The 27176-nt window shown below is 48.2% G+C and overlaps 2 protein-coding genes and 1 long non-coding RNA gene across 10 annotated transcripts; 1 reads left to right on the top strand and 2 right to left on the bottom strand.

The window, feature by feature from the left end:
• The first annotated feature begins 12 nt into the window (after nt 1-12).
• Nucleotides 13-10434, top strand: LOC120652259 (flavonoid 3',5'-hydroxylase 1-like). Its single transcript, XM_039930023.1, has 3 exons — nt 13-687; nt 1136-1433; nt 9411-10434. Exons 1-3 carry the CDS (start codon nt 65-67, stop codon nt 10044-10046), a joined length of 1557 nt encoding a protein of 518 aa, XP_039785957.1. The 5' UTR covers nt 13-64; the 3' UTR covers nt 10047-10434.
• A 1048-nt stretch (nt 10435-11482) lies between these two features.
• LOC120652258 (2-oxoglutarate dehydrogenase, mitochondrial-like) lies at nt 11483-19107 on the bottom strand. Its single transcript, XM_039930022.1, has 8 exons — nt 17643-19107; nt 17226-17467; nt 16733-17074; nt 16277-16523; nt 16003-16131; nt 15663-15875; nt 12043-12166; nt 11483-11931 (listed from the first exon to the last, which is right to left on the bottom strand). The coding sequence occupies exons 1-8, from the start codon at nt 18708-18710 to the stop codon at nt 11696-11698; spliced, it is 2601 nt and encodes an 866-aa protein (XP_039785956.1). The 5' UTR covers nt 18711-19107; the 3' UTR covers nt 11483-11695.
• Nucleotides 19108-22126: 3019 nt separating this feature from the next.
• LOC120652256 lies at nt 22127-25812 on the bottom strand. Of its 8 annotated transcripts, XR_005666507.1 has the most exons (7): nt 25211-25692; nt 24923-25111; nt 24652-24720; nt 24520-24567; nt 23558-23683; nt 22489-22551; nt 22127-22416 (listed from the first exon to the last, which is right to left on the bottom strand). It is a non-coding gene; the product is annotated as an uncharacterized LOC120652256 (long non-coding RNA). The 8 variants fall into 8 exon arrangements; XR_005666505.1 differs by having other exon boundaries at nt 22489-23683; nt 25211-25811; XR_005666503.1 differs by having other exon boundaries at nt 22127-22551; nt 25211-25690.
• Between the last annotated feature and the right edge of the window lie 1364 nt (nt 25813-27176).

Raw genomic sequence — 27176 nt, 5'->3', positions numbered from 1 at the left:
ATAAAAGGCTTGGGGCAGGGTCTCTTCCTCCCTAGCACAGCTAGCGCGCGCCGCGGCCACCACCATGCAGCTCGCCGAGCTCTGCGCCGACCCCGTGGTGCTCTCCTGCGCCTTCCTCTGCCTCCTCCTCCACCTCGCGCTCCGCCGCTCCTCCTCCGGCCGCGGCCGCGGCCGCCTCCCACCGGGGCCTCCCGGCCTCCCCATCCTCGGCGCGCTCCCGCTCGTCGGCCCGGCCCCGCACGCCGGGCTCGCCGCGCTGGCGCGCCGGTACGGGCCCATCATGTACCTCAAGATGGGCACGGCCGGCGTGGTGGTGGCGTCGTCCCCGGCCGCGGCGCGCACGTTCCTCAAGGCGCTGGACGCCCGGTACGCCAACCGGCCCGCGGTGGCGAGCGCCGCGGACATCACGTACGGGTGCCAGAACATGGTGTTCGCCAACTACGGGCCCCGGTGGAAGCTGATGCGGAAGCTGGCCAGCGTGCACCTGCTCGGGGCGCGCGCGCTCGCGGACTGGGCGGGCGTGCGCCGCGACGAGGCGGGCCACCTGGTGCGCGGGGTGGCGGCGGCGGCGGCGGCCGGGCGGCCCGTCGTCGTGCCGGAGGTGCTCGTGTGCGCGCTCGCCAACATCGTCGGCCAGATCACCGTCAGCAGGAGGGTGTTCGACGCGCAGGGGGACGAGTCCAACAGGTGAGGACTGACCGACTGAGTGAGGACATGCAATGCAAGTCGATGTCAAGGGCCACAATTTAATTTTTTTCCCCATTTCAGAGATTGCGCATGGGTGCCTTCTTAATTATTAAGTCCGGCTGAAATTTGGATTGTTGTCTTTTAATTAGACGAATTGTCAATTCGCCAATTCGGTTTGGTTGAACTACTAGTGACCTAGATACGGTGTCATCAGTACGTGCAGTCCCTGTCACTGAAGAGAGTCGCTCACCGAAACTCCAAAGTGAAACTGTGAAAACCACCGGACTAACATATATATTGTTTTTGAAAACAAATGTCAGAGGGACATTTATTCGAGGTTAAGAAAGCATATATAGATCTTGGAAGAAAAAAAATTCATGCATGAAAATTAAAGAAACTTTTCGTTATGGATCTAAAACATGTGCAAATTAAAATGCCGTGTGTGCAGCTACAAGGACATGATCGTGTCGCTGCTGACGGGCGCGGGCCTGTTCAACATCAGCGACTTCGTGCCGGCGCTGGCGCGGCTGGACCTGCAGGGCGTGCAGGCGAAGCTGCGGCGGATCCACCACCAGTTCGACGGCCTCATCACCGAGCTGCTGGCGGAGCACGCGGCGACGGCCGCCGACCGCGCGCGCCGCGGCCGCCAGGACTTCGTCGACAGGCTCCGCGCCAGCATGGACGCCGGCGCCGACGACGAGAGCGGCGAGACCATCACCGAGGTCAACATCAAGGGCCTCATCTTCGTAAGCTCGATCGATCCCCTACTATATCTCATCCTCCCTTCTTGCTTGTTTAATTACCTAATCCATCGCTGCAATTAATATTATATTATATTATATTATATTATCGATCACGAAAAAAAATTGAATCTATGCTGAAAAGTGAATGGAAAGCTCAGCCCATGTAGCCGTGTGTCATGCATGTCGTGTTGGTGCCGGTGCAATTCGTGGGGCGGCTCCGAGTGAAGCGAGGTAGCTATAGGTGGAGCTAGCTACTAGTACTAGTGGATCGAGTTGTTGGAAAGAGACGACCGAAAGAACGCTAGAGCTAACAAGTTTGGTTTCTGGTCTAACCGGTGGTTCGGTTTGGGGTCTTGCAATGACCAGCTAGGTGTGCTGTTGCTGGTTGTGCCTTGTTGCTAGTTGCTTTTATGTGCAAGGATACTTTACTGGTCCCGAAAATTCAGTTCGAGATGGGGAAAAAATTGGGACTATCTATTTATCTGCCCATAGATTTGCAATCCCCAAATTATTCACTTTTTCAAAAATTTAAATAAATCCAATAACACATATAGATTCACGTCGTCCTCAATGTCTCCATGTTCTCACGACGGAAAACGAGTGGTGAAATGGAAAAAGAAACGCAAAGATTTTCATTAGGCTACTCATAACAAATCCAACATATTTTACTAAAAAAATATGTCTGTATATAGATAAATACTAGTTCTAAGAAAATCTAGACATGTGAGGGGCATCATACAATTGCAAAAGTTTTTTTATGAAAGTAACAAGAACATGCACCTCTAGAATACTTATTATCAAGTAGATTCTCGTAGGATTTTGGATTATTCCTATGGTGCGTTCCAGGATCATATATAACTTCATAATAACTAATAAGTGACAACCCGTAATTCATTTGTAAATTTTAATGATATAAGCGAAACAGTCTAGAATTTTATCAGGAAAAGAAAAAGGAGATCTTTATAACTAGGGAGCAGATTTAGACTCATCTTCCTGTCCTGATCAGACCACACACTTGATAATGACATACCACTTACCGACGCGTAGACGTCTCGGATATGGTGAGGATGTATGTAAAGTGTACGAGTGGAAGATTGAAGCTTTGACGAAAGGTGCAGATGTACCTATTTTACCAGAAAGCCTCTACTCTAGAATTAATGGTTTGGGTACGGTAGTTAGCATAATGTAATCCATGGATAATGGATAATGTAATTAATCCTCTAGAGGCTTTCCGATCCGTTTCAAAGGCTGTAAATGCCTTAAAGCCGACCTGGTTGTTGGTGAGGGTCGACACTGACATTATTGAATATGGCCTGCATTGGAATTTTTTTATTTTAATCTTTTTTAATCTAATATTTTAATAATAGCTCGTGCAGATCTAAATTTCCAAGAACTAGTACTTTTGGTCGCGCCAAGTCCCGTGGCGCGACTCCCTGAAGGGTCACGCCATATGCTTGGGCGCGACTGAACTGCCACGCTGGCACGCATGTGCCAGCGGGTCTGACGTGGCAAGGCTGAGTCGCGCCACATGCTTTGGCGCGACTGAGTCGCACCATGCAGCATGGCGCGACTCAGCCTAATACAGGCCCACCCGGCCAGCCTCCTCTTCCTCCTCCCATTCTTTTTTTCTCCACTCCCCACTCGACCCGACCTCCATGGCGCCGCCCCTCCCTCTCCCCCTCTAAATCCACTCCATCCTCCACCCGATTCGAAGGGGAAACGAAGGGAACTGATCCTTGAAGGTAACTCATCAATTCTAACCGATTGGTTTTCCTCCATTTCACGGATTTTTTAGGGTTTGAGTTGGTTAGGATTTTTTAGGGTTTGAGTTGAAATGAACCCAACAATTCGCTAGGCTCCTTGGCGCTGCCGGCCGCCGCCACCTGCGCCTCCCGTCGCTGCCGGGTCCTGCCCGTGGCCCTGCCTGGCTAGCGCTAAGGCCACCCCTCCTGCCTGCGCCGGGTGGCGCTGCCCTGCTGTGCGTGCGCGGAGAGCGCCCCTCCCGCCGGCGCTGGGTGTCGTGGCCCTGCTGGGCGTGCGCCGACCGCGCCCTCTTGCCGATGCCGCCCCACCTCCAACACCGACTCCTTGCAAGACAAGATACTTGATTGCGCATCACAAAATTGTAGATATCACATTACCCGTTTCATAGGACATTTGTAGCGAAAATGGCCTCTCATGCCATATTTCAATATAATGTTTTGGCGATTAATGACACACACAACACTTGGACTAATATGATTGTTAAGATGATCATTCTCAGGCTTTTAGGTTCAAGTGATGACAAAGAGAAGATAGGCGTAGCTAGGCCCAAAGGGCCGCCCCTACGGGTCTCAGGGCAGCGCCCTGAAAGCTCTTCGATTCAGGAGCACCGGAAGAACCGACGCCAGGGCATCGGAGCATCCGGTGGAAGTCGGAAGAACCGACGCCATGATACTTTGGTGCAGAAGGGAATCGAAGCCAAGTCAGCCTATAGGCACCGGTTGAACCGACGGTCCAAGAAAGGGCATCGGTGCAATGGCCGTCCTTTGTACCAGAGACGATGTCAAGTGCCCAGAAGAAGTTTCTTCAGCACCGGTTCAACCGACGGTGCATCGGTGCATACCACCGGTGTAATGACGTCAGCGTCCAGGAAAAGATTCCTTCAGCACCGGTTGAACCGGTGAAGCATCGGTGCATTGCATCGGTTCAACCGGTGGTCACTGCGTCAGCAGTCAGGACTTCAACGGCTACTTCGTGTTATGAGTGACCGGATGAACCGATGCTACCCTGCCAAGAGGCATCGGTTCTTCCGGTGGTACGCAGATTTTCAGCTGACCGTTGGAGCAACGGCTACAAGACTTGGTGGCCTATATATACACCTCACCCCGTCCATTTGAAGTGTGCTGGAGTTGCTGGACATCTCACATAGACCCAAGAACATCTCCAACCACCATAGAGCTTCATTGTACATCATATAGGCTTAAGCACACTTGTGAGAGTGCTTAGTGCTTGTAATAGGGATTAGTTCTTGCGAGAGCTCCCTTAAGAGAAGTCTTGCTGCGGCAAGCAATCCTTGTGATCTGTCGTGTGACCCTCCGTCTTGGTGTGGAGTGGCAACGACACTTTGTGCGGGGGAAGAGGAGGTCCCCTCCTTGGTGGAGAAGCTCCGTAGTGGATTTCGGCCGGGTGACCGAGAGAGACGGTGGCGGTGCACGAGACTCGGTGTCTTGTGGACACTTGCCTTTGCTTGCCGGCATCGCCATTGGTGGCGTAGTGCAAGACGGTGATCGGAAGAGCCTCGGTGTCCCGTGGACGTAGGTGTTTGTGCCGAACCACGTTACATGACCGTGTCTACTCGGGAGTTTGCATCCCTCTTGCACTTACCTCTTTACTTACCGTATTACGTTTCCGCATTTACTCTTCTTGCGTGCCTATACTTTCCTAGTTAATTTGATTAGGATTGGCTATAGGTTGCAAGTCTTTGGGGAAAGTAGAGAGTAGCAAAGATAAACCTTAGTCATAACTAGCATGCATAGGACGTGTTAAGTTTATCTTATGCAAGTAGATTGAGCCCTAGGTTAAAAAGCGATTAGCGACCCTATTCACCCCCTCCCCCTCTAGGGTCGGACACCCCGGTGATCCTTACAACATTACAATATATTCGATTGCACAAAGTGTGGTTCATTACACGTCTAATAATAGTACTACCAATACATGACCACAAAGTGCACATTACAAGTTCACTACAAGAATAATTCAAATTACGGTAGTGCATGATAGATAAACAAGATCCATGTGCACCAAAAGACGCTCTCTTCTACCGCTTCCTGACGCCGTTGGGGGCTGGAGCTGCTCTGTCCGCCGCTGGTGTTGTCCGAGGATGTGTTCATCGCGGGAGGGCTATGCGACGGACCTCCACCACCTGCGTCAAGAACAGATCAAGGCACAAGCTTTTAGATTCAATTCAACTGAGATAAAACATGCATTGCCTATGACGACCGATGAGAAGAACTCTGACATGTGCCAGTGTTTGAATATATACGAATGTGATGCTCCATCATACTGAACTTCACTATACTCCAATGGACAATGCATAAAGGTAGTAGTAGGTAGTAGATCATACACACCAGCCCAGACAATGATTAACCCCATAATCTCACTTTTGGCTACCTAATGACTCTACTTGCCTATCATTGCAGATGCTGATTAACTGTATATGGTCTAGCGTCTAGCCATAGTGTAGCACCTCTATAAAACTATCGTGCACATCAGAGAATTCTGTAAAAGACAGCAATCGAAGCAAACTGTAGCTACCATCCGAAAACATGAGAGCGGATGTCTCAAGGCATGAGAGTAAACATCAACAATCTTCCCAAACCGATGAAACCAGATAACTTGGACATGACATGAAACCAGATAACTTGGACATGACATGAAAAATTCCTACGACCTGAAGCTCATGCCATCCATCCCTGACACCACTTCTTTCAGTCACGTTACGCGTGTCCGTATCACAAATTCAGCATCAATAACAAAATGTCTACTCCTAAACAGTTGGGAGACGACCTGCTGAGAGAGAAGGGGGGCGTCGGGGAGGGGCGGGCCGCACGACCGTCGGAGAGGCCAGGCGTCGGCGGCGGGGCGCAGCCGGACTGGAGGTCGGTGTTGGAAGCGGGGCGGCATCGGCAGGAGGGCGCGGTCGGCACACACCCAGCAGGGCCACGACACCCAGCGCCGGCAGGAGGGGGTGCTCTCCGCGCACGCACAGCAGGGCAGTGGCACCCGGCGCAGGCGGGAGGGGTGACCTTAGCGCTAGCCAGGCAGGGCCACGGGCGGGACCCGGTAGCGACGGGAGGCGCAGGTGGCGGCGGCCGGCAGCGCCAAGGAGCCTAGCGAATTGTTGGGCCCATTTCAACTCAAATCCTACAAAAATCCTAACCAACTCAAACCCTAAAAAATCAGTGAAATGGAGGAAAACCAATCAGTTAGAATGGATGAGTTACCTTCAAAGATCAGTCCTCTTCGTTTCCCCTTCGAATTGGGTGGAGAATGGAGTGGATCTAGAGGGGGAGAGGGAGGGGCGGCGCCATGGAGGTCGGGTCGAGTGGGGAGTGGAGGAAAAAAATGGGAGGAGGAGGAGGAGGAGGCTGGCCGGGTGGGCCTGTATTAGGCTGAGTCGCGCAACGCCTGTAACGAACATGGCACCATTTATGCCATTTCGAGTGATTTTGGTGATCGAATGACAACACAACACTTGGACTAATATGATTATTAAGATGATCATTCTCAGTCTTTTAGGTTCAAGTGATGACAAAAAGAAAGAGAAGATAGGCTTTTAGGCTGCGTAACACCGGAAGAACCGACGCCAGGGGCACCGGTGCATCCGACGTTTGTCGGAAGAACTGACGCTACGATGTTTGGTGCAGGATGAAATCGAAGCCAAGTCAGCCTATAGGCACCGGTTGAACCGACGGTCAAAGAAAGGGCATCGGTGTTTTGGCCGGACTGTGTACCAGAGACGATGTCAAGTACCCAGGAGAAGATCCTTCAGCACCGGTTCAACCGATGGTGCATCGGTGCATACCATCGGTGCAATGACGTCAGCTGTCAGAAGAAGACCCTTCAGCACCGGTTGAACCGATGAGGCATCGGTGCATTGCATCGGTTCAACCGGTGGTCTCTGCGTCAGCCGTCAGGAGTCCAACGGCTACTTCGGGTTATGAGTGACCGGATGAACCGACGCTACCCCGCTAAGAGGCATCGGTTCTTCCGGTGGTACGCAGATTTTCAGCTAACCGTTGGAGCAACGGCTACAAGACTTGGTGGCCTATATATACGCCTCACTCCGGCCATTTGAAGTTTGCTGGAGTTGCTGGACATCCCACACACACCCAAGAACATCTCCAACCACCATAGAGCTTCATTGTACATCATATAGGCTTAAGCACACTTGTGAGAGTGCTTAGTGCTTGTAATAGGGATTAGTTCTTGCGAGAGCTCCCTTGAGAGAAGTCTTACTGCGGCAAGCAACTTGTGATCTGTCGTGTGACCCTCCGTCTTGGTGTGGAGTGGCAACGACACTTTGTGCGGGGGAAGAGGAGGCCCCCTCCTTGGTGGAGAAGCTCCGTAGTGGATTTCGGCCGGGTGACCGAGAGAGACGGTGGCGGTGCACGAGACTCGGTGTCTTGTGGGCACTTGGCTTTGCTTGCCGGCATCGCCATTGGTGGCGTAGTGCAAGACGGTGATCGGAAGAGCCTCGGTGTCCCATGGACGTAGGCGTTTGTGCCGAACTACGTTACATGACCGTGTCTACTCGGGAGTTTGCATCCCTCTTGCACTTACCTCTTTACTTACCGTATTACGTTTCCGCATTTACTCTTCTTGTGTGCCTATACTTTCCTAGTTAGTTTGATTAGGATTGGTTATAGGTTGTAAGTCTTTGGGGAAAGTAGAGAGTAGCAAAGATAAACCTTAGTCATAACTAGCATGCATATGACGTGTTAGGTTTATCTTATGCAAGTAAATTGAGCCCTAGGTTAAAAAGCGTTAGCGACCCTATTCACCCCCTCCCCCTCTAGGGTCGGACACCCCGGTGATCCTTACAACGCCGCATGGCGCGACTTAGTCACGCCAAAGCATGTGGCGCGACTCAGCCTTGCCACGTCAGACCCGCTGGCACACGCGTGCCAGCGTGGCAGCTCGGTCGCGCCGAAGCATATGGCGTGACCCTTCAAAGAGTCGCGCCATGGGACTTGGCGCGACCAAAAGGGCTAGTTCTTGAAAATTTAGATCTGTACGGGCTATTATTAAAATATTAGATTAAAAAGGATTAAAATAAAAAAAATTCCCTGCATTGTGTCTGCTCAAGCAACCAAACCACTAACGGCTGATAAGGCTGGGAAATATACAGGGCAATCAACGTAACATCATATTGACTTTTGCGCGGCCTTGTGGGTCAGCTTGATTGGAGAGGTCCATTCATCTGAAACTCAAAATCTTTACACCCAACTTGTGAGTTGTCACGACGACACCACCTGCCTCATCGTTATCTAGGGTAATTACTGTACACGGTTACTACTTACCTATCCAAATAAGGTCGTCTCTCCCCTTCCAATGGGACGAGCCTCCTCTGCAGGTAACCTGCACTGTGATTGACAGTATCAAAATGGTTGTGCTCCCGTAAACCAAATGCTGACAAAGGGACTGGTGGTAGATCTGTATCAATGAAGTTAACCTTTTTACACTGACAGTACCATATTTTCCTCTAAGGAGCTACAACACTGTGCTTGACCGTAATAAAATTTGTTCTCAAGTAATGGTGCCGTAACGCACATCCGCGCGCTGTTGTTCTCAAACTCACGCTTGCATACCTTGCAATGTACTGCTGAAAAGTGTAGTAAAAGCATCAAACTCTTCAGACCCAAACTTGAAAAAAGGAACTGGTCACCAGCACATCTTATAACTTGTAAACAATGAATCAATCTATGTACAGTACCCACCCGGTTGGTGTGCAGCTACCAGCTAGCTTCTAGTATGCCCATCATTACCTTTCTTTCTTTCTTTTTTTTTTTTGGTTTTGTTCAACTTACTTTTGCTCTGAGAATATTATATGATTGGGTCAAGAAACTGTTGATGCTGATGCTGAGCTTGTATACCAAACACGCGAAAACAATGCACCACTGAGATAATAATCTCACCAACTTATTAGAGACAGTGCACTAAACTGATAAAAATGAATGAACAACAAGAAATATATAGGACTCGAGAGGATGACAGCTTACGAGTAGCTAGCTGTTGAACATGCATGACCATTTGACCAAGATTGTTTATTTATTAATGCCGTACATATGTTATCGAACAACCTGACCTAAATCAGTAAATCTTGTGGTCCATCGATCGTGTCTCCAACCTAATTAGAATAATTTATCTTCAATAATTCTGATTAGTACTAAAGCAGCTAAGCTAGTTGACTTGCTTGTTGCTCAATTACTCCTTTAGGACATGTTCACGGCGGGCACGGACACGTCGTCGATCATCGTGGAGTGGGCGATGGCGGAGATGCTCCAGAACCCGTCGGTGATGGCGCACGCGCAGGAGGAGCTGGACCGCGTGGTCGGCCGCGGGCGCCGGCTGGAGGAGTCGGACCTGGCGGCGCTCCCGTACCTGCAGGCCGTCTGCAAGGAGGCGATGCGGCTGCACCCGTCGACGCCGCTCAGCCTCCCCCACTTCTCCTTCGACGCCTGCGACGACGTCGACGGCTACCGCGTCCCGGCCAACACCCGCCTGCTCGTCAACATCTGGGCCATCGGCCGGGACCCGGCCGCGTGGGAGGCGCCGCTCGAGTTCCGGCCCGAGCGGTTCCTCCCCGGCGGCGCGGCGGAGAAGGTGGACCCGCTCGGGAACTACTTCGAGCTCATCCCGTTCGGCGCCGGCCGGAGGATCTGCGCCGGGAAGCTGGCCGGGATGGTGTTCGTGCAGTACTTCCTGGGCACGCTGCTGCACGCGTTCGAGTGGCGCCTGCCGGAGGGGGAGGAGAAGCTGGACATGGCCGAGACCTTCGGGCTCGCGCTGCCCAAGGCCGTGCCGCTCCGCGCCGTCGTCACGCCGCGCCTCGTGCCGGAAGCCTACGCCTGAGCTGCTGATTGTAAGCTGTGGATACACGCGGCTGCATATGGACATGCGCGCGTGTTGGTGTACAAGGATGGTCGTATGGTTTTTGGTGTTGCCTAGCTACCTGCGTACATATATATTCTGTTATACGGTCGATGATCGTACACTCGATTGCCTGGTAGCATTTGAACTTTGGGTTCGGTCACCTCCGGTTTCAGCAATCAGCTGATGAAGATTTGATCACTTTGAGTTCAACGTGAACCAGCGTGGTGGCCCGCGTAGATAGTGCGTTAGCAAGTTTTTCTGTTTATTCTCACATCTTCAATTTTAAAATATCACATTATTAGATAGGGATGTAAACGAATCGAATACGATCGGATACCTACGGATATGAATATAGATAGTTATTTTTCTTCGCGAATCCGGATCAGGTACGAATAGCATCAAATGTGTCAGATAAGATAAAAATAGATATCGACATCATAAGAATCTAAGTTTCAATATTCGGATTCGACTATGGTGTCAAATGCTGAATATTCGGACTCGGATACGGACGATGGATATTAACCCCTCTAAACGAACCGGAACTTACGGATGGATATTATTGTCAAATAATTGGTGTTTTAGATATTGACAATATGGTAAAGGGCATGTCAAGACTCAATGAATGTCATAGTCAAACCACTACTTAGCTTTCAATCCACGACGATTGATACGTAACATTTAATACTTATTTGTTTGTAACTCGATTGAAAACAAAAGCATGCATCTTTCTAATATTTTTGGTTATTTGTTATTTGTATTTGTCCTATATTATTTATTTAGTTATTTTTTTCCTAATTTGCTTATTAATCACTATACAAAATGAACTACTATTTTTTTCTATTTTATAATTATTATAAACTTCTCTATTTATTACTCGTATTCAATGCAGCCTCTTTGGTCAATTGCTAATTTCTTATGTTTTTAGTTTTGAATTTATTTAGCTATCTACTAATAGTAATTTCTTTTGTCAAGTGCTATTTTTTATTTTCAAAATTCTGAATTTATCTATTTACTAATTGTATTTAACATGGTTTTTTTGTTAAATTCTAATTTTCTTTTTTTATTTCAAATTTATCTATTTAGTAATCGTATTTGGCATTGACTCTTTGGTTATGTACTATTTTTTTAATTTTTAATTTCAAAATTAGCTATTCATTATTCGTATTTGATAAGTACTCTTGATTGAGTTTCCTTATTTTCTAATTCTAAAGTTACCTGTTTATTAATCGTATTCGTCGTGAACTCTTCGTATCCTAATTTTCTTAATTCTGAAATTAGCTATTTATTAATCGTATTTGATATGTACTCTTGAGTTAGTCTAGACCGTTAGATCTTCATAAAATCCAACAGTGCAAATCTTTCTCTTTTCTATATTAATATGAGAATTTATAGACCCTCTCGGCAAACGTGGTAGCTATTTTAATACTCCAATAGATAGATTCAAGAGTATCAATTAGTTTTAGGGAAACATAAAAGAGATCTCATCTCTCCTCTTGGTACATGATCATTTAATTTGGTCTTACAGTGAGCATCAAGACAAACTTATTGAGTAACAACGTATTTTGGTCGTACATGATGAGGGCACTCATTTTTCTTTGAAATCAGTCTCGCTCAACTAGAGGACAGCATCATGGGAGCTTGATGGGCTCAACCTGCAACGCTTTCTTGACTAGCTCTGACTGTTCCTGCACATGAACCGACGGGAAGCCAGTGGCTGCAGCAGCTGATGGCGCCCGGCCAACATACTTGATGTCCTCGAAGGAACCCCGCCCAAGAGCCCTCAAACAAGTAGTCAAGCGAGGAGCGATGTAGCTGTATGCACCCCTATTGATGGGCTCCTCTTGACACCACACAATCTCTGCATCTACACACGCATGAGAAAGACTATCTTAATCAAAACACTGTTACGGCAAATCAAGTGGCATAGATACATAAATACTAACTATATTGAATTGAGTGATGGATCAAACAGTACTTGGATATCGTTTTAGCTCTCTCTGGACAAGGTCATATGGGAATGGACAAAGCTGCTCGATTCTGCAAATTGCAACATCACTCCGCCCAGACTGTTTCCGACCCTCATCAAGTTGAAAGTACACCTGCAAATACAGGCATCAATTTGGTTGGTGTTGTATGTATTGTTTGAACCTACATCTTACTATTATTAATTGAGGGCGTCTTTTAAAGCCTCCACGTGAAACCATCTAGGATTTTATAGATGGACACCCTAGAAAATAAGAGAAATTACAAAAATTCTCTAAAAAAGCAAGACATCTAGCCATCAATCAGGTAAATGAAATAATCATCATTTATAATAATAGCTGTTGGATCTGCTGGGTTTCAAAAAAATTACCCATCTATACCATTATGATGAAGTAGCTGAAGTGCATCTAGGCCGATAGATGCTAATGGTAAGTTTCGGTGATTAATGACAACCGTATGCGACTAACGTGTGTTTTGAAGGAAAAATTAATGATTAAATTAGTCTCATATGAAATGTGAAAAGATACCCCTCAATTCGGAACAACCATGCGTGCCAAGGACTCAATTTTAAAGATTAAGGACATTTCTAGTCTCAAGTGTCAAAAGGAGATGAAGGACACTTGATTTAGTTAGGGTTTATAATTTTTAGTTCTTGACCGTACTATTAAGAGGGGTTCATGAGTTATTAGCTTGATCAAAATAAAGTTGGCCTTAGAAATCTTGCACACTCGCTCAAAAACAGCCCAAGATGGTCAATAGAAGTTAACACAACGCTTGGAAGAAGAAACAATCGAAGTCACATTCGAATCCAAGTCAATTCAGCTGAAAACAAAGAAAAACAGCAGCACCGGTTGAACCGGTGCCCTAGCATCGGAACATCCGATGCTTGGCGGAAGGACCGATGCCCTGTCGGTCTATCTTCTCTGGATGCAGGCAGGAATCAAGTCAAAAAAACTCTATAGCACCGGTTGAACCGATGGTCTAAAGATAAGCACCGGTGCAATAGAAGTATTTTGTTCCAGAGAGTATGTTTTGGTGGACCTCAACTCGCCTTCAGCACCGGTTGAACCGACGCTTCAGAAGCAAAGCACCGGTGCATTGAATGTACTTTGTTCCAGAGAGCTTGTTTGAGTTGATCAGTGAAACTCTTCAGCACCGGTTGAACCGATGCCCTTACGGAGCATGCACCGGTGCAATGACGCAAGCCTGGATACTGTGTCAGAACCCCAACGGCTACAATTTGGACACAGAGAGACCGGTTGAACCGACGCCTCAACTTTGTCACCCGTCGGTTCTTCCGGTGGTCACGGTTTTTCTGCAGTGGACTTCCAATGGCTATGTAACTCTCTCCACTCTATATAAGGGCACCCCCTGGCTCATTTCAGTTGCCTTTGACACCCTGAATACTTGAGGCCACCCTTGAGAAAAAGAGAAAGTGCTTTGAGCAAACAAGAGAAGATCTAATACATTGTTTGTGATTCAACCTTGAAGAATTCATCCTTTGCAAGTGTGCTTAAGCTAGGGCCAACTGAGTGTAGGTCAACTGAAGGCTTAGGAGCTTGTTACTCTTGGTGTTTGACGGCACCTAGCCGGTCTTGGTGATCGGGAAGTTCTTGGTGAGCTCTTGGAGTTTGTGGGAGCCCCAAGACAAGAAAATTGTACACGGTGTGAAGCTCGCCGTTCCAGAGATGGAGAATGAGCATTCTTAGTGATCACTTGCTCCTTGGTGAAGCAAGGGAGCTATACCCTTGTGTGGGTGCTCCAACGTGGATTAGGGGGGAGCGTCAACTCCTCGATACCACGGGAAAAAATCCGGTTGTCTCGTGTCCCTTACTTTTACTTCAAGCAATTAAATCCCTTTGTTGTTATTCTTATTTTTTATTGCTTGTAGTTTGACTAGGACAATTTACATGGTAGTGTGATCTTTTGCTTAGGTTTGATCTTGCTAGTGTGAAACCTTTCAGACAAAATGATCATGATAGTGTGTTTACCTACCTAAAGACTTTTTGCTAGCATGCTCTAGTGACTAGGTTTCAAATTTGTAGATTGAGCAATACTAGTCTAGGTTAAGGACTAGATAGAAATTTGAAAAAGTCCCAATTCAACCCCCCCTTCTTGGGCCACGATCCTTTCAGTAGCCTAAAATAACCTCCTATATTTATAAGTAAATTACTCACCCATGCCATTATAGAAAAAATTAGCCTAACATTATCCTACCGATCACATAATCTATCGCTACTTCTTGATCTCTCTTCCTTATTTAAATCAGAGAGGATTTCTGTCCCAAAGAATCGGTAGTTAATCCAACTAACAAACTAGATACCTATCTGTTCATATATAAAGAGAGTTGGCATCTGTCCAAAAAGACCATATGCTTCTGTACTACTCCCGTCAACTGGAAAGCCACCATAACTCAAATAATCTATCTGTTGTTTTGGCTGCTATACTTTCGTCAACTAAAAGGTATGGACAACTTGCATCTCGCCATTCTTCTTAAGCTATTGCGAAGTCTCACATTTGTATTCCTAGCAATTATGTTTCACATGATCTATATTTTATATCATAAGTTTTGTATAGAAAAATAGCTCAATTTTGTATTCCTTCTGAATCTATCTAAAAAGATCATTATTCTTCCTAATGGTTGTTGTCTCATATTTGTATTCTCAATAATTTCTGTTTATAAAAATAGCTGAATTTGATCCATCACCACTTTGCTGATGCGGTTGAATAAGTTGCGACAATGAACAAAACTGAAATTAGACCAGTAAAGGAACCATGGAAAAGTCAAGGCAAGGGTAACAGTATTATGGTATACAATATTGCTCGGTAGTGATGAACAGTTAAGTTGGGATGATCCTTATTGATCAGCAAGTATAATAGTTGTTCACTATGATAGCATTTTAGGATTATTTTTAGTTTACAAATTATTAATGATGATGAAAAATCAGGGGACCATGATGCATGGAGTTATCGATAAGGCATATATAGAAAAAAATCAAATCACTAATTTAGGAAGATAATGTGTACATCATTGAAATGTAGGAGTCACACCAGCAGCACAAAAATATTGACCATTTTCAATGAAAAAATGACAAGATACTCAACTTCTTACTCACAACTATCAAAGATACAGAAGACATTCCAAAGTTCAGCACAGTTATACTTTCTGAAAGAATAAATGTGGACATGTACCTCTCAGGTAAAACATCACTGACTTTATAATTTTTACACTATTTCTCTCATTCATTGGCCATCTAATAATAATTCAAATTTATAGTCAGAGATATTTGAAAGAAAAGTAAATTTAACAATTTTCTATCAAAGTTTGTGCTACAATCTTCAAATTGTATTGATCTCACTCCCGAGAATAAAATGCTCATTAATATAATCTATGTTGCAAATTATGTGATCCTTCTTATGATGCCATAAATGTAAGGAAATTAACACATACAGCAATTTGATGGGTTATTCACCCAGATGAAATTTATAAAAAAAAAAACTTCTAATGTTAATGTTACAAATGCTAGCCCGTGCATGAGCATATGGGTTGATGGACTAGTATAACTAGCTTGGTTGGCTAAGCTTTGCATGTTAGTCAACAGGCCTACTTACTTGTCCGCTGCATAATATGAAACGGTTGATACCCTTCTCGACTTGTTTGTGATGATCCGGTATCAGCCGCTTGAAACGGCTTCCTTCCTCATCATCAAGACCCGGATGGTCTTGAATTTCATCAAACTCAGAAAGACTGGACCTAAAATCCTTGTGGCGAAGCAGGTTCTTAGGAGCCATTACGATCAGTGGCTTTCGGAACTCCCTATGTATCTGCGTTCTTCCCCAATACTGGGTGTCAATAGAAAGACTGATACATGCAAGGGCAAGGCAGCAACATGCTCTATATGCTGTCATCATGAAGACAAAAGGGGGGAAATAGCAAGGTGCATAAACAGACCTGACGACGCAGTGCATGGAAATAATTTGCGGGAGTCGTCAAATTCACAACTTGCCAATTACACTCCTGAATCTGCTTGCAGAGTGTTGGTTCCATCTCAGGTATGACAAAAGGGTTATCATCACTCATCTGCACAGCAAATTGGCAGTCTGAAGCGACTATATATGTCTCGTTATAGAATTTCAAGAACATAGTGTGTGAAATAAAAGCACCAGAAATATATATATAACCATTAGACTTTTTTGTTTTGTTTTTGCTGTTACTAGTTACTTACCTGAAGGAAGCGCTCCAAATAGGCACTGGAGTGCTCAGGGCCTAGGCCATCGTAACCATGAGGTAGTAGAAGAACCAGACCAGATTGGCGTAGCCATTTTGCCTCCGCGCAGCTCAGAAACTGATCGATCATCACTTGTGCAAGATTGGCGAAGTCGCCGAATTGTGCTTCCCAGAGGACAAGTGAGTTGGGGTTCTCCATGGAGTAACCAATTTCAAATCCGAGAGCAGCATATTCTGAAAGTAAGCTGGAAACATATATATATACACAACGTTAGAAACAATAATATTTAGTACGTATACACGTACTATCTCTGAATTGTGACACTAAATGGGTGATGGATGATACAGTCATACAGCAACATATATACATGATGTTTTGAGGCTAACCATGCAGGAATATAATAACCTGTTCAAGTAGAAAGTTAACTAACCATGGAGGAAGTTAACCTATTACCTGTTGCAGACAGTAAACTGCTCCGGATTCTGATCCGGCACGACATGGTGGAGCGGGCAGTAGGACTCCCCACGGGTTTCCTGGTCATGGACAACAGCATGCCGGTGACAGAACGTTCCCCGCTGCACATCCTGCCCGCTCAGCCGGACATGGTAGCCTTCCAGTAGGAGCGTTGCGAAGGCAAGGGCTTCCGCGAAACCCCAGTCGATGCCTTCCCCTCTCTCCGCCGTCACCGCCCGCCGCCGCTGCTCGAACATCTCCTTCACTGCTCGGTGGGGCTTGAGGCTCTCGGGCAGTGCGGTGATCGCCGGCCCAACGCGTCTCAGCACATCCGGCTTAACCCTGCAGGAAATCATCAAATTTTGAAGTGATCAAATTTTTCAGCACACCAAATTTTCAAGTGATTAAATTTTTTATAGGGGTGAGTATGCGTGCGTGAGCGTCTCAGATACTGTATCTGAGTTATACTATCTAATAGAAAAAAAAAACCTACCCGGTGTCCCGGACACGTGATACTTGGTCGGGTGACTTCATGCCGGCCCACTGAGCGGAGAGCCAGTGGTAGTCTCTCTTGTTGGCCATCAGATGTTCATCTGATTTGCTCTTTGCAAGCTCTTCGTTCAAGATCCTGTCAACTCTCCCGTGGATCATCTGCACGTCTTCGCTGGTGACTTGGCCCGTTCCTAGCAGTTTCTTCTCGTAAATCTCTACTGAACTGGGATGCTTCTTAATCACCTGCAGGAAATGCCATGCCACCAGAGAACAACTATATATATAACAAGGTTTTAAATCTCTGACTATAGCTTCCGCTATTATTTCTAGACATAGATAACTAAATGACTTAGCCCGCTATTTAAAACATTGATATACACATTAGGATTAAGAAGATCACGCTTTGCATGGCAGATACCTCGCACAGAACTGGCTGCGTGAAGGTAGGGTCGTCGAGTTCGTTGTGGCCAGCTCGGCGGTAGCAGATGAGATCGACCACCACGTCGGAGTGGAACGCCTGGCGCCACTCAGCTGCAAGCTCGCAGACATGGACGACCGCCTCCGGGTCGTCGCCGTTCACATGGAACACCGGGGCGCCCAGGCCCTTGGCGACGTCCGTGCAGTACCGGGAGGACCTGCCGGCGCCGGGCTCCGTCGTGAAGGCGATCCGGTTGTTGACGACGATGTGGACTGTTCCGCCGGCCGTGTAGCCGGGGAGGGCGCCCAGGTTGAGCGTCTCGTACACCACGCCCTGCCCGGAGAAGCCGCCGTCCCCGTGGACCACCACGGCCATGTTCCTCGTCCTCCCACCGTCGCCGGAGTAGAACTGCTTCGCGCGCGTCTTTCCGGCGACCACGGGGAGGACGGACTCGAGGTGGCTGGGGTTGGCGAGCACGGACAGGTGGAGGCTGCTCCTGCCGGCGCCGCCGCCTCGGGTCGGCCTGTCGCGGGAGGCGCCGGCCAGGACGTAGAACTCGCCTGTCCCAGCGTACGTCTCCTCCTCACTACCTTCGACCTCAACGGGCATGAACAGCCCGCCGGTGCTCAGCTCCCTGAACACCTGAGACAGCGGCACCCCGGCGACGTTGACCATGAAGTTGAGCCTCCCCCGGTGCGCCATCCCGACGACGACGCTCTCGACGCCGAGGCTGGCGGCGCGGCTGAACATCTCCTCCATGGCCGGGATGAGGGACTCCCCGCCCGCGAGGCTGTACCGCTTTGCCGTGGGGTACTCGGCGGCGGCGAAGCTCTCGAACCGCGTGGCCCACACGAGCTTCTCGAGCATGGCGAGGCGGCGCTCCCTGCCGTACGCGTCGCCGGGCTCGGCACCGGCGGCGGCCTCGATCCTGTCCCTGAGCCAGCTGCGCTTGTCCCCGTCGTTGATGTGCATGTACTCGTAGCCGACGGAGCCGCAGTACGCGCGCTGGAGCACGCCGAGCACGTCTCGGAGGGTGAGGACGGCGCGCGCGCGCTCCTCTCCGGGCATCCTCCAGACGTCGCCGAGGAAGAACTCCCTGTCGAGGTCGGCCTCGGTGAAGCCGTACAGGCCGAGGTCGAGGCGGCCCTCGTCGGTGGCGGCGGTGCCGCCGTCGAGGCCGAGCGGGTCGAGCTTGGCTGCCACGTGGCCGTTGACCTGGTAGTCCCGGATGAGGAGGAGGAGCTGCAAGTTCTGCTGGATGGTCGCGCTGGAGAAGCAAGAAGCCCGTGCGCCGGCCAAGCGGCGGAGCAAGTTGTCCAATGAGTCGTCGACGGATTCCCAGGCGCGCAGGACTTCGTCCCGGTAGACGTCGTTGCCGCCGCCGTCGCCGACGCTGTCGGAGAGAATGATGTCGCGGCGCGCGGCCCCGGGCGCGCGGGAGCTCCGCGCCGCCGTGGACTGCGGCGCGCCGGCGGCGAGGAACGACCCCGTGCGACGCCGGCTCACCTCAACCAGCAACTGCATGGGCGATCGAGGGGCTCTCACAACTCACATACGACAAGGAAATCCACAACAAAATTGAAAGCAGCGAAAAATTACAATATTGAGATGTATATCTCTGCATCGGTACGGTATTGTTTAAGATCCCTCGTATGCATCGATAGAGGATAAGAGGCCTTTTTTTTTAGAATAACCTGGGTCCGGGACGTGCATCCGTGGATCGTCGGGACACGGCGGGGTGGTGGCGAGTCCCTGAGACACGGGGAATAATACATTGCAACACCCTCCTCGGGAACGAGTCGAGTTAGAGAAGAACAATAGGAATGGAGTGGGATTGTTGGAGCGAAACCTAACGTTAACGCCGCGGAGGAGCTACACACAGCTTAGTTAGCGAGCATTGTTCTGCATCATATACTAATTAATCAAGGCTATTGTTTATTGTAGATTTTGTGTGGCGGGACCATCTAAATTAAATCGGCTTAAGTGTGCTAATCATCATTTGAATAGTTAATCTGATCAACACGTACGTAAAACGGTGTAATTTGACGATCTGACGGGTAGCATCCTGATTTAACCGCTGATTTCATCGGTCGAAACAAATACCGGAGCTCTCACTCGATGATGAGCACAAAAAGTAGGGGTATCAACGGGTGACTCTTAGGGACACCTTCAACCCTCTTTAGTCCAAATATTGTGCTAGTTTTTCAAAATGGAATAACATTTTGGAAAAGTAGTACAAAATTTTGAACTAGAGAGGGTTGAAGGTGCCTCTAAGAGTCATCCATTAGCACCCCTAACTCAAGATGGCAACGGGTAGAAAAAACCCGCAAATCCGCGGATACCGAACCCGTTGGGCGCGGATTCGGGTTTGGGTTTATACCCGTGGGCACGGGCGCGGGTACAACTTCAAACCCAATGGGTATTTGCTAACGGGTTTTAAAATTTGATATCCGAACCCTTAAACCCGCAAATCCGCTGACATGTGGGCCCAAACTACATCCATATATAAAACATCATCTAGGTTTCCTCATTCCGCGTCCACCAGACCACCATCCACTCCCGACCCAGACCCAGCCGCCACCCACGCAACCAGCGCCCAGTGCTCCCAACCCCATCCGCTCGGGCGCTCCGCGCTCGGCCCCCAAGCCCCAGGACACCGCTCCCCGCCTCCCCCTCCGGGCTCCGGCCGCCGGCCCGCCGCTCTCCCTCCGGCCAGATCCACTCCGGCTCGGCGTTCCCCTGCTGCCGTCGCGCCCTCCACCCTCCGCCTTCCTAGCCGCCGTCCGCTGTCCCCGCTGCTGTCCCCGGCCGCCGCCGCCCTCCGCCTTCCCCGCCGCCGTCGCCCTCCGCCTTCCCCGCCGCCGTCCCCGGCCGCCGCCGCCCTCCGCTGTCCCCGCCGCCGTCCAGGCCGCCGCCGCCCTCCGCCGTCCCCGGTCACCGCCGTCGCGCCCTCCCCAGATCCAGCGGCCGCCCTGGCGCCCTGGCGGGTACGGGCATGCCCGCGGGCATGTGTTACCCGCGGGTAGCGGGCGCGGGCGTAAGGTGGTGCCCGTTGCGGGTGACGGGCGCGGGTGCGGGCACGGTTTTTGCTCCGCGGGTTCGGGTTTACAGAGTCACTATCCGCACGGATAGTATCCGTTGCCATCTATACCCCTAACAAATAGTACAAATATATGCTAGAGTTCTTACAATTACAATATAATATAGAGTATAGTACATTTTGTTTTTACAAACCAAGTTCGAGTATATATAAATAATTTACAAGTTCAACTAAAATTTAAATAAAAGTTGGTGTAATAAAACCCTACAACTATGATACAGAGTCAAACACTTCAGGTCTCCAACATACACACTTGTTTGAACGCTGCTGCAAAGGTTGGCTTGATATGTTGATCCCATCGCTCGTGCGCTCCACTCCGTATCATACAAAGTCATTAAGCATTTCTTGTGTCATCGCACAGTGCAACTGAATAAAATATTCAACTCGATGGGACGCTGTAGGTGCGGCTTCGAGTTCAACTTGAGCACGTGGTTGGTACGGCTTGGAATTTAGCTTGAGCACGTGGTTGTCCAACCGACGGGAAAGGCATCTCAATTCGATTTGCAAGCCGCAGTCGTCCTTGCAGCTGAAGCAGCGGACAGCGCGCGGAGCTGTGGAGGGGGGCCTCGCCCACGCAATCACGGCACGGCAGCCAATCGGCCGGTCCCCAGATGGCGTGCCGCCGCCCTGCACTGCACGTCTGCACCCCTTCCCTAGTCGCGCGATCGTGGGGCGCGAGAAGACGACGCGTCGCTGCGGCCGCGGAAAAAGAAACGATGGAGCAAGTGACGGTGCCGGGCCGCAGGCCACTCGATCGCGCTCGCAGGCCGCGGGCCAAGCACGCGGCTCGGTCGCGGCACGCATGGGACGCCGGTCTCCGGTGATGGCATGACGCGGGATCGGGATCGCGCGGTGCCGCCGGCCACCGGCGCGGCTCGCTCGCCACCATTGCTGGGGCGCCAGTCTTGGCGATGCGGTCCGGGGTTGCATGGCACCGCCGACCACTCGCGCGGCTCGCTCACAGGCCACCGGTCTCTCGGCGCCGCCGGCCACACGTGCGGCTCGGGCTCGCTCGAAGGCCGCCGTTCTCGGCAAAGCCGGCCACACTCGGCACCTCACACACGACTTCCTTGACGGGAAGACTGCGAATTCACTCATGAAGCTCACCAACCTGCAGGATGAAGACCTCGAACGGCAACGAGCTCAACAGCACCATACCCGCCGAGGTCGGCTCCCTCCCGACCTCAAGAGGCTTGACCTGTCTCCCAACGCGCTCAGTGAGAGACTGAGATCCCGGCAAAAGCAACCTCACCGCCAACTGCCGTTTAGTACCATTTTAGAAAGAAACTACTACGGGAACTAAAAAGAATTTCTAACGCAATACATGAAGCATATGGAAAATATATGTGTTAATTTTAACATGTTTTGAGCTGCACGCAGAATCTCATAAGCACCAACCATACTTGCATACTTTAGAATTCGTACTTGGCATCTTATGGGAACAAAACAATAATATATTTACCATTGCAATATCCATGGTGGCTACTCTCACAGTAATAATTACATTCAATGCAACAATATGTGTAGCTCATTTGCAAATATAGCCAACTTCCCGTTCCCATACCTTTATTTGGATACGTCTTCGTGAATTGATATCACCTCCGTTAGTTGAAAGTTGAATCACCACCAGAAAACCTATTGGCTTGCGATGATTTTGATGGCACAAGTTGTGATCTGACAAAAGAGAATTAGAATGTTTTCTAGTATTTTTAGCATGGGACATGAAAAATGACAACGATCACATACTATTAGGCATACGTGCATTCAGCCACCAAAGGGAAGAAACTGTTGAGTTCCACTAAAATCCATCTACGCCAAATACATTCTCAAATTATGAGAATTAAGTATGGCAAATGCCCCAATGTGACAATGGAAAATTACACTGCTATGAGCTATACATAAGCACTATGCCCTTATCAGTTCTTTCCAAATTAGAAAAACAATAATCACAAGACTAATTCCATAAATAATTTATCTCATTTAGTATATACCAATCTTAAAAGGCTCCTTAGAACAACTAAATCGCATCAAGCGCATTTGACCGTAATGAAGACAGATCACAGCCATGTAAATGCATGTTAAGCAACAACAAAATTGGCAAGTAAAAGAACGGTCATGGAGTTCAGTTTGTCCCCCCCCCCTAAAATATGGATTTGGCAGTGGTTAATACCTGTGACCAATACCTGATGCAACAAATCATGTGTTCTGATGAAAAATTTCAGAAAACTGTACATATATATGTAAGATGGTCACTGTGACTGGTAAAAAATTTCTCATATAGTATATACCAATCTTAAAAGGCTCCTTAGAACACTAAATCGCATCAAGCGCATTTGACCGTGATGAAGACTGACCACAGCCATGTAAGCGCATGTTAAGCAACAACAAAATTGGCCAGTAAAAGAACGGTCATGAGTTCAGTCTGTTTTTTTTCTTAAAATATGGATTTGACTGTGGTTAATACTTGTGACCAATACCTGATGCAACAAATCATGTGTTCCAATGGAAAATTTCAGAAATCTGTACATATATATGTAAGATGGCCACTGAGGCATTGTAAAAAAACTCCATCACAGAACAAGGAAAAAGATGGGCATGTAAGTTGTGTCATTGTGCCCCAAGATTTCACACATGACAACAGCTGTAGTTTGTTTACAAAATTCATTTGCTCCAAATGTTCTAATGAAAATAGTTATGAATATTCAGCTACGTAACCAGCATATATGAGATGACCTTACTTTTACAGGAGTCAGGAATACTCCAACGAAAATATTTCCGAATATTACAGAAGTAAGCAACTGGCAATGGTTAATACCTGCAACCAGTACTTCCTTTCCCCCTGCTCAATGTAGGACAGTTGCTGCCAGGATAAGCTGTCTCACCTGATGTAACAATTCATATCTTGTTGCCCAGTAGTTTTACTACATAATCAGAATAACACCTGATGATAAAGCAGAAGTCAATATGGTAAAAGTGAAATGCAGAATGGAAATTTGGCTCCCCTGTTGTGCTTGCTCACTTGTTGCTTTTACCCCATGCTATTATGAAAGAAAAAAAATAACAGAATAAATGATATCATTTCTCTTCCATAGTTGCATTGCCTGATTTATTATTTACTTTCATCATTTTAACAGCTTCACTATTTCATCTCTAGAGCCCCATGAAAGACAAAGTTAGCTGACAAAGTGACTTATTGCAATGTCCCAAGATCAACTATCACTGAGTAGACAAGGAAACTTAAGCAGATCAAGAAAATCAGCTACTGTGTATATACCTCTAAACAAAAGTCAGCTGCCTGCAATAAGTCTATAACCTGGTGACCGTCTTCGGAATCTGCTACATGTACCGCATTACCGGTCCAAATGCAAGCTACAGAGAAGAACAATGACAATTTTTTTTCTATTTTTGCATGCTTGGGTCATATAACACTGAAACCTCTTTAGCCCATGGAAAGAAATCAGCTACGTCTGCCAAAATAGCATAGTTTCAATTTCTAAGAGCCCATGCTAATTATTTTGGCAGCATCTTTAGATTGGACAAAAGAATATGATCAATATGATTTTAGCATATCAAAAATAATATAAAAAAAGGAATACAAAGCTGCTATACTTGAATAGCTTAAAACTGTAGCAATGCAGTGATGCGACAAAAACATATATAGTAAAGGAGTAAAAATAAATGCCCAGCATAAGAAAAGTGATGAAAAGAATATGTTGCTTTAGCGTAAGCAATGCAGAAGGAAAACTAATTTCTTCAGTAATAGAGGCACAAACTAACCTACATGGAAGAAACGAACTAAATGGTCTAGCTGGCTGGAGGAATGATCTGAGAAACAACATCATACGACATGATGTCAGCAAATTTATTATATATGCAGCAATGTATATTTTAGTTTATCTGAAATAGTACCTTTGCTTTTTGGGAGCTGATCAGTTGCCTCATTGTGCTGCTCTTGCTTCCTATCATCAAGAACTGAACCTGCTAATTACAAAGACCCAAACATAAGGTAGAGGCGAATCAATAAATATACAATCATATTTTATTAACCATTTTCACAAATTGGTAGTATGGACACTCTGCAAAAAAGTAAGAGAAAAAAATTAAAGCATATAGTATCGTCTATAACTGATTTTACTACTTACTGTTTGCAAAAAAAATCAACAAAGTAAAAGGTACTAACCTGCAAACTGTGAAATCGTCAGGTGGGTACCTTGCTTGCTACTGTAGTTGCAGGCATGCATTATTTGACAAGGGCAAAATGTGCACTGGGTACCTCCTCAACGACCGGCATCAACAGCATAGGTCTGAGAAGGGGTAGATGTAAATCAGTCATCTCCCCTACATTCCTACAAGCTGCCTGCACCACCGTCTGCACATAACCAGCACCCAGTATGTGTGTGTCCAAATCAAGGATACAATGGAAGGAAACACTGACTTGCGTGCTGATTAGTAGATGGAATCGGCGTACCTCAGCCTTGTGATTAGTAGATCTGGGGCACCGCTTCATCTTCTTGCGACGGCATCCTAGCCGTGCTAGCTTGTGTCCGTTGTCAGCAGCTGGCGTCGTATGGAACTTCTTCTAGCCAAGGACAGCGGGGCCAGCGGCAACGATGTTTACGTGTTCTTATGCCAGGGAAGGTCCCACATTAGTTGCTGCGCGTGGCTGGGACTCCGCCGGCCGGCTCGATCCACCAGCTGCTCACGCGCCGGGATTAGGGGACGGCTCGATGCACGCCCGTGGTCTGGACGGCGCATGGCGGCGGGGGTGGCCTGACGGCGCGTGGTTGCGACTGCGGGGGGTAGCAGCTTCCCACGGAATCGCGACGGCGCACAGCAGCGGGGACAGTGGTGGAGGGATTGCCGGAGGAGGGGACGGAGGCGGCGCGCCGGAGAGTGCGCGGCACAGGAGGAGACGGAGAGGAGGGGGAGGGCGGCGGGCGGCGCGGGCTCCTCCGCCTGTCGCCGCGCGCGCGGCGGCAGGCGGAGGACGCGCGCGAGGCGGCGGCGGGCGGAGGACGGCGGGAGTGCGAGAGGGATGAGTCGATGAGATTTTTTTTTTGAACGGAGACTGCGGGAGAGGCGGACTCGATGGGGCGGACGGGATCAAAACCAAGAGCCGAGTTACCAAAAAAATTTTCACTCGCTACGTTAACTTACGTTTGACCACTAATTTATAGTATTAAATTTGGGTAATTCGCAAAACTCATTCCACAACCCGGGGCAAAATCGTGAGACGAATCTAATAAACCTAATTATACAATGATTAGACAATATTGTGCTACAGTAACCAACCTCTAATGACGGATTAATTAGGCTTAATAGATTCGTCTCGCGATTTCCCGTCCATCCATGTAATTAGTTTTATAATTAAATCACGTTTAGTCCTCCTAATCTTCGATTGAAAAAGTGCTACAATGACTTTCTCAAAAAAATTTGGAGACTAAACGCCCCTCAAATGATGAAAGACGAAAGACTAAGGGCACGTCACCCTTATTCTCTTTTTAATAGTAGAGATAGAGAAAAGAAGAGAAAAGAAGGCCGGAGCAAAGCTGCGAGAGGCTCGTATCCCGCGTCGTAGTATGATAGTTAATGCGGATTTTAGTTCATGTATGTAGTAGTTGTTGGAAAATTAGATTCGTACCATTAAAAGATTCAGACTTTGGAAAAATACCACTGAAAGATTCAACTTTAAAAATTTGGCATTGAAAGGTTGCTCCGTTATTGACTTCTACCACCACCGTGAACTCAATATTAACAGCCGGAGCTTCATACCTGACCAACTACCTCCCTCTTCCTATGACGCAGGGGCCCATTCGTCATCCCTAACCTCCAGAAGCCCCTGCCACCGCTGCAGCCAAGCAGGTGATTTTCTTTGGCGGTAGCCAGCAGCCCCTGCCACAGTTAAGGACGGCGGCGAGCCATCTGTTCCTATCGCAGCTCGTGGCATTGGAGGTGCAGCAGCATCTACTGGAGGCATGAGTGAGGCGCTGTACAAGCAGCTACTGTGCTCAGCAGGGCCGCCCAATCTCAGCAGGCCAATTGGAAAAATGTTGCCCACGATTATTTGCTGGGTTACCTTTGCTCAGGTGATTTTGGTTGGTTTGAAGCTGGAAAAAGATGGCGTGCGTGATTGCGAGTGGCTGTCGGCCCGCCGCTTTATCACCAGCCGCCCGGATGGGTATACGGTAATGCAGCGGCACGTCACGGTTGTGCCTGCGAACGGGGGAGGGGTGGGGAGACACGCATCCCCATCGTGGCTACGGTTGGCTCTCTGAGCGCTCAGATCCGGTGAGCGGATTTCTGATTCTAGGTTTCTCGAGCTCGCAGTCGTTTATGTTTTCCCCCATCGCCCCTGGAGGTTAGGGATGACAAGTGGAGCCCAGGTGTCATTGGAAGAAGGAAGTGGCTGGTGAGGCCTGATGCTCTTGTGTTGT

The sequence above is a fragment of the Panicum virgatum genome, chromosome 9K (genome assembly GCF_016808335.1).
Source record: "Panicum virgatum strain AP13 chromosome 9K, P.virgatum_v5, whole genome shotgun sequence".
NCBI lineage: Eukaryota > Viridiplantae > Streptophyta > Magnoliopsida > Poales > Poaceae > Panicum > Panicum virgatum.
This window is presented reverse-complemented; position numbering and strand designations above follow the sequence as displayed.

Coding starts and splice junctions, on each gene's coding strand:
- LOC120652258 (XM_039930022.1), bottom strand. CDS start 18,710: ATGCCCGGAGAGGAGCGCGCGCGCGCCGTCCTCACCCTCCGAGACGTG. Junction 17,468..17,642: donor CGCAGCCAGTTCTGTGCGAG/GTATCTGCCATG, acceptor CATTTCCTGCAG/GTGATTAAGAAGCATCCCAG. Junction 12,167..15,662: donor TCATATTATGCAGCGGACAA/GTAAGTAGGCCT, acceptor CTGTATTTGCAG/GTGTACTTTCAACTTGATGA.
- LOC120652259 (XM_039930023.1), top strand. CDS start 65: ATGCAGCTCGCCGAGCTCTGCGCCGACCCCGTGGTGCTCTCCTGCGCC. Junction 688..1,135: donor CAGGGGGACGAGTCCAACAG/GTGAGGACTGAC, acceptor CCGTGTGTGCAG/CTACAAGGACATGATCGTGT. Junction 1,434..9,410: donor ACATCAAGGGCCTCATCTTC/GTAAGCTCGATC, acceptor TTACTCCTTTAG/GACATGTTCACGGCGGGCAC.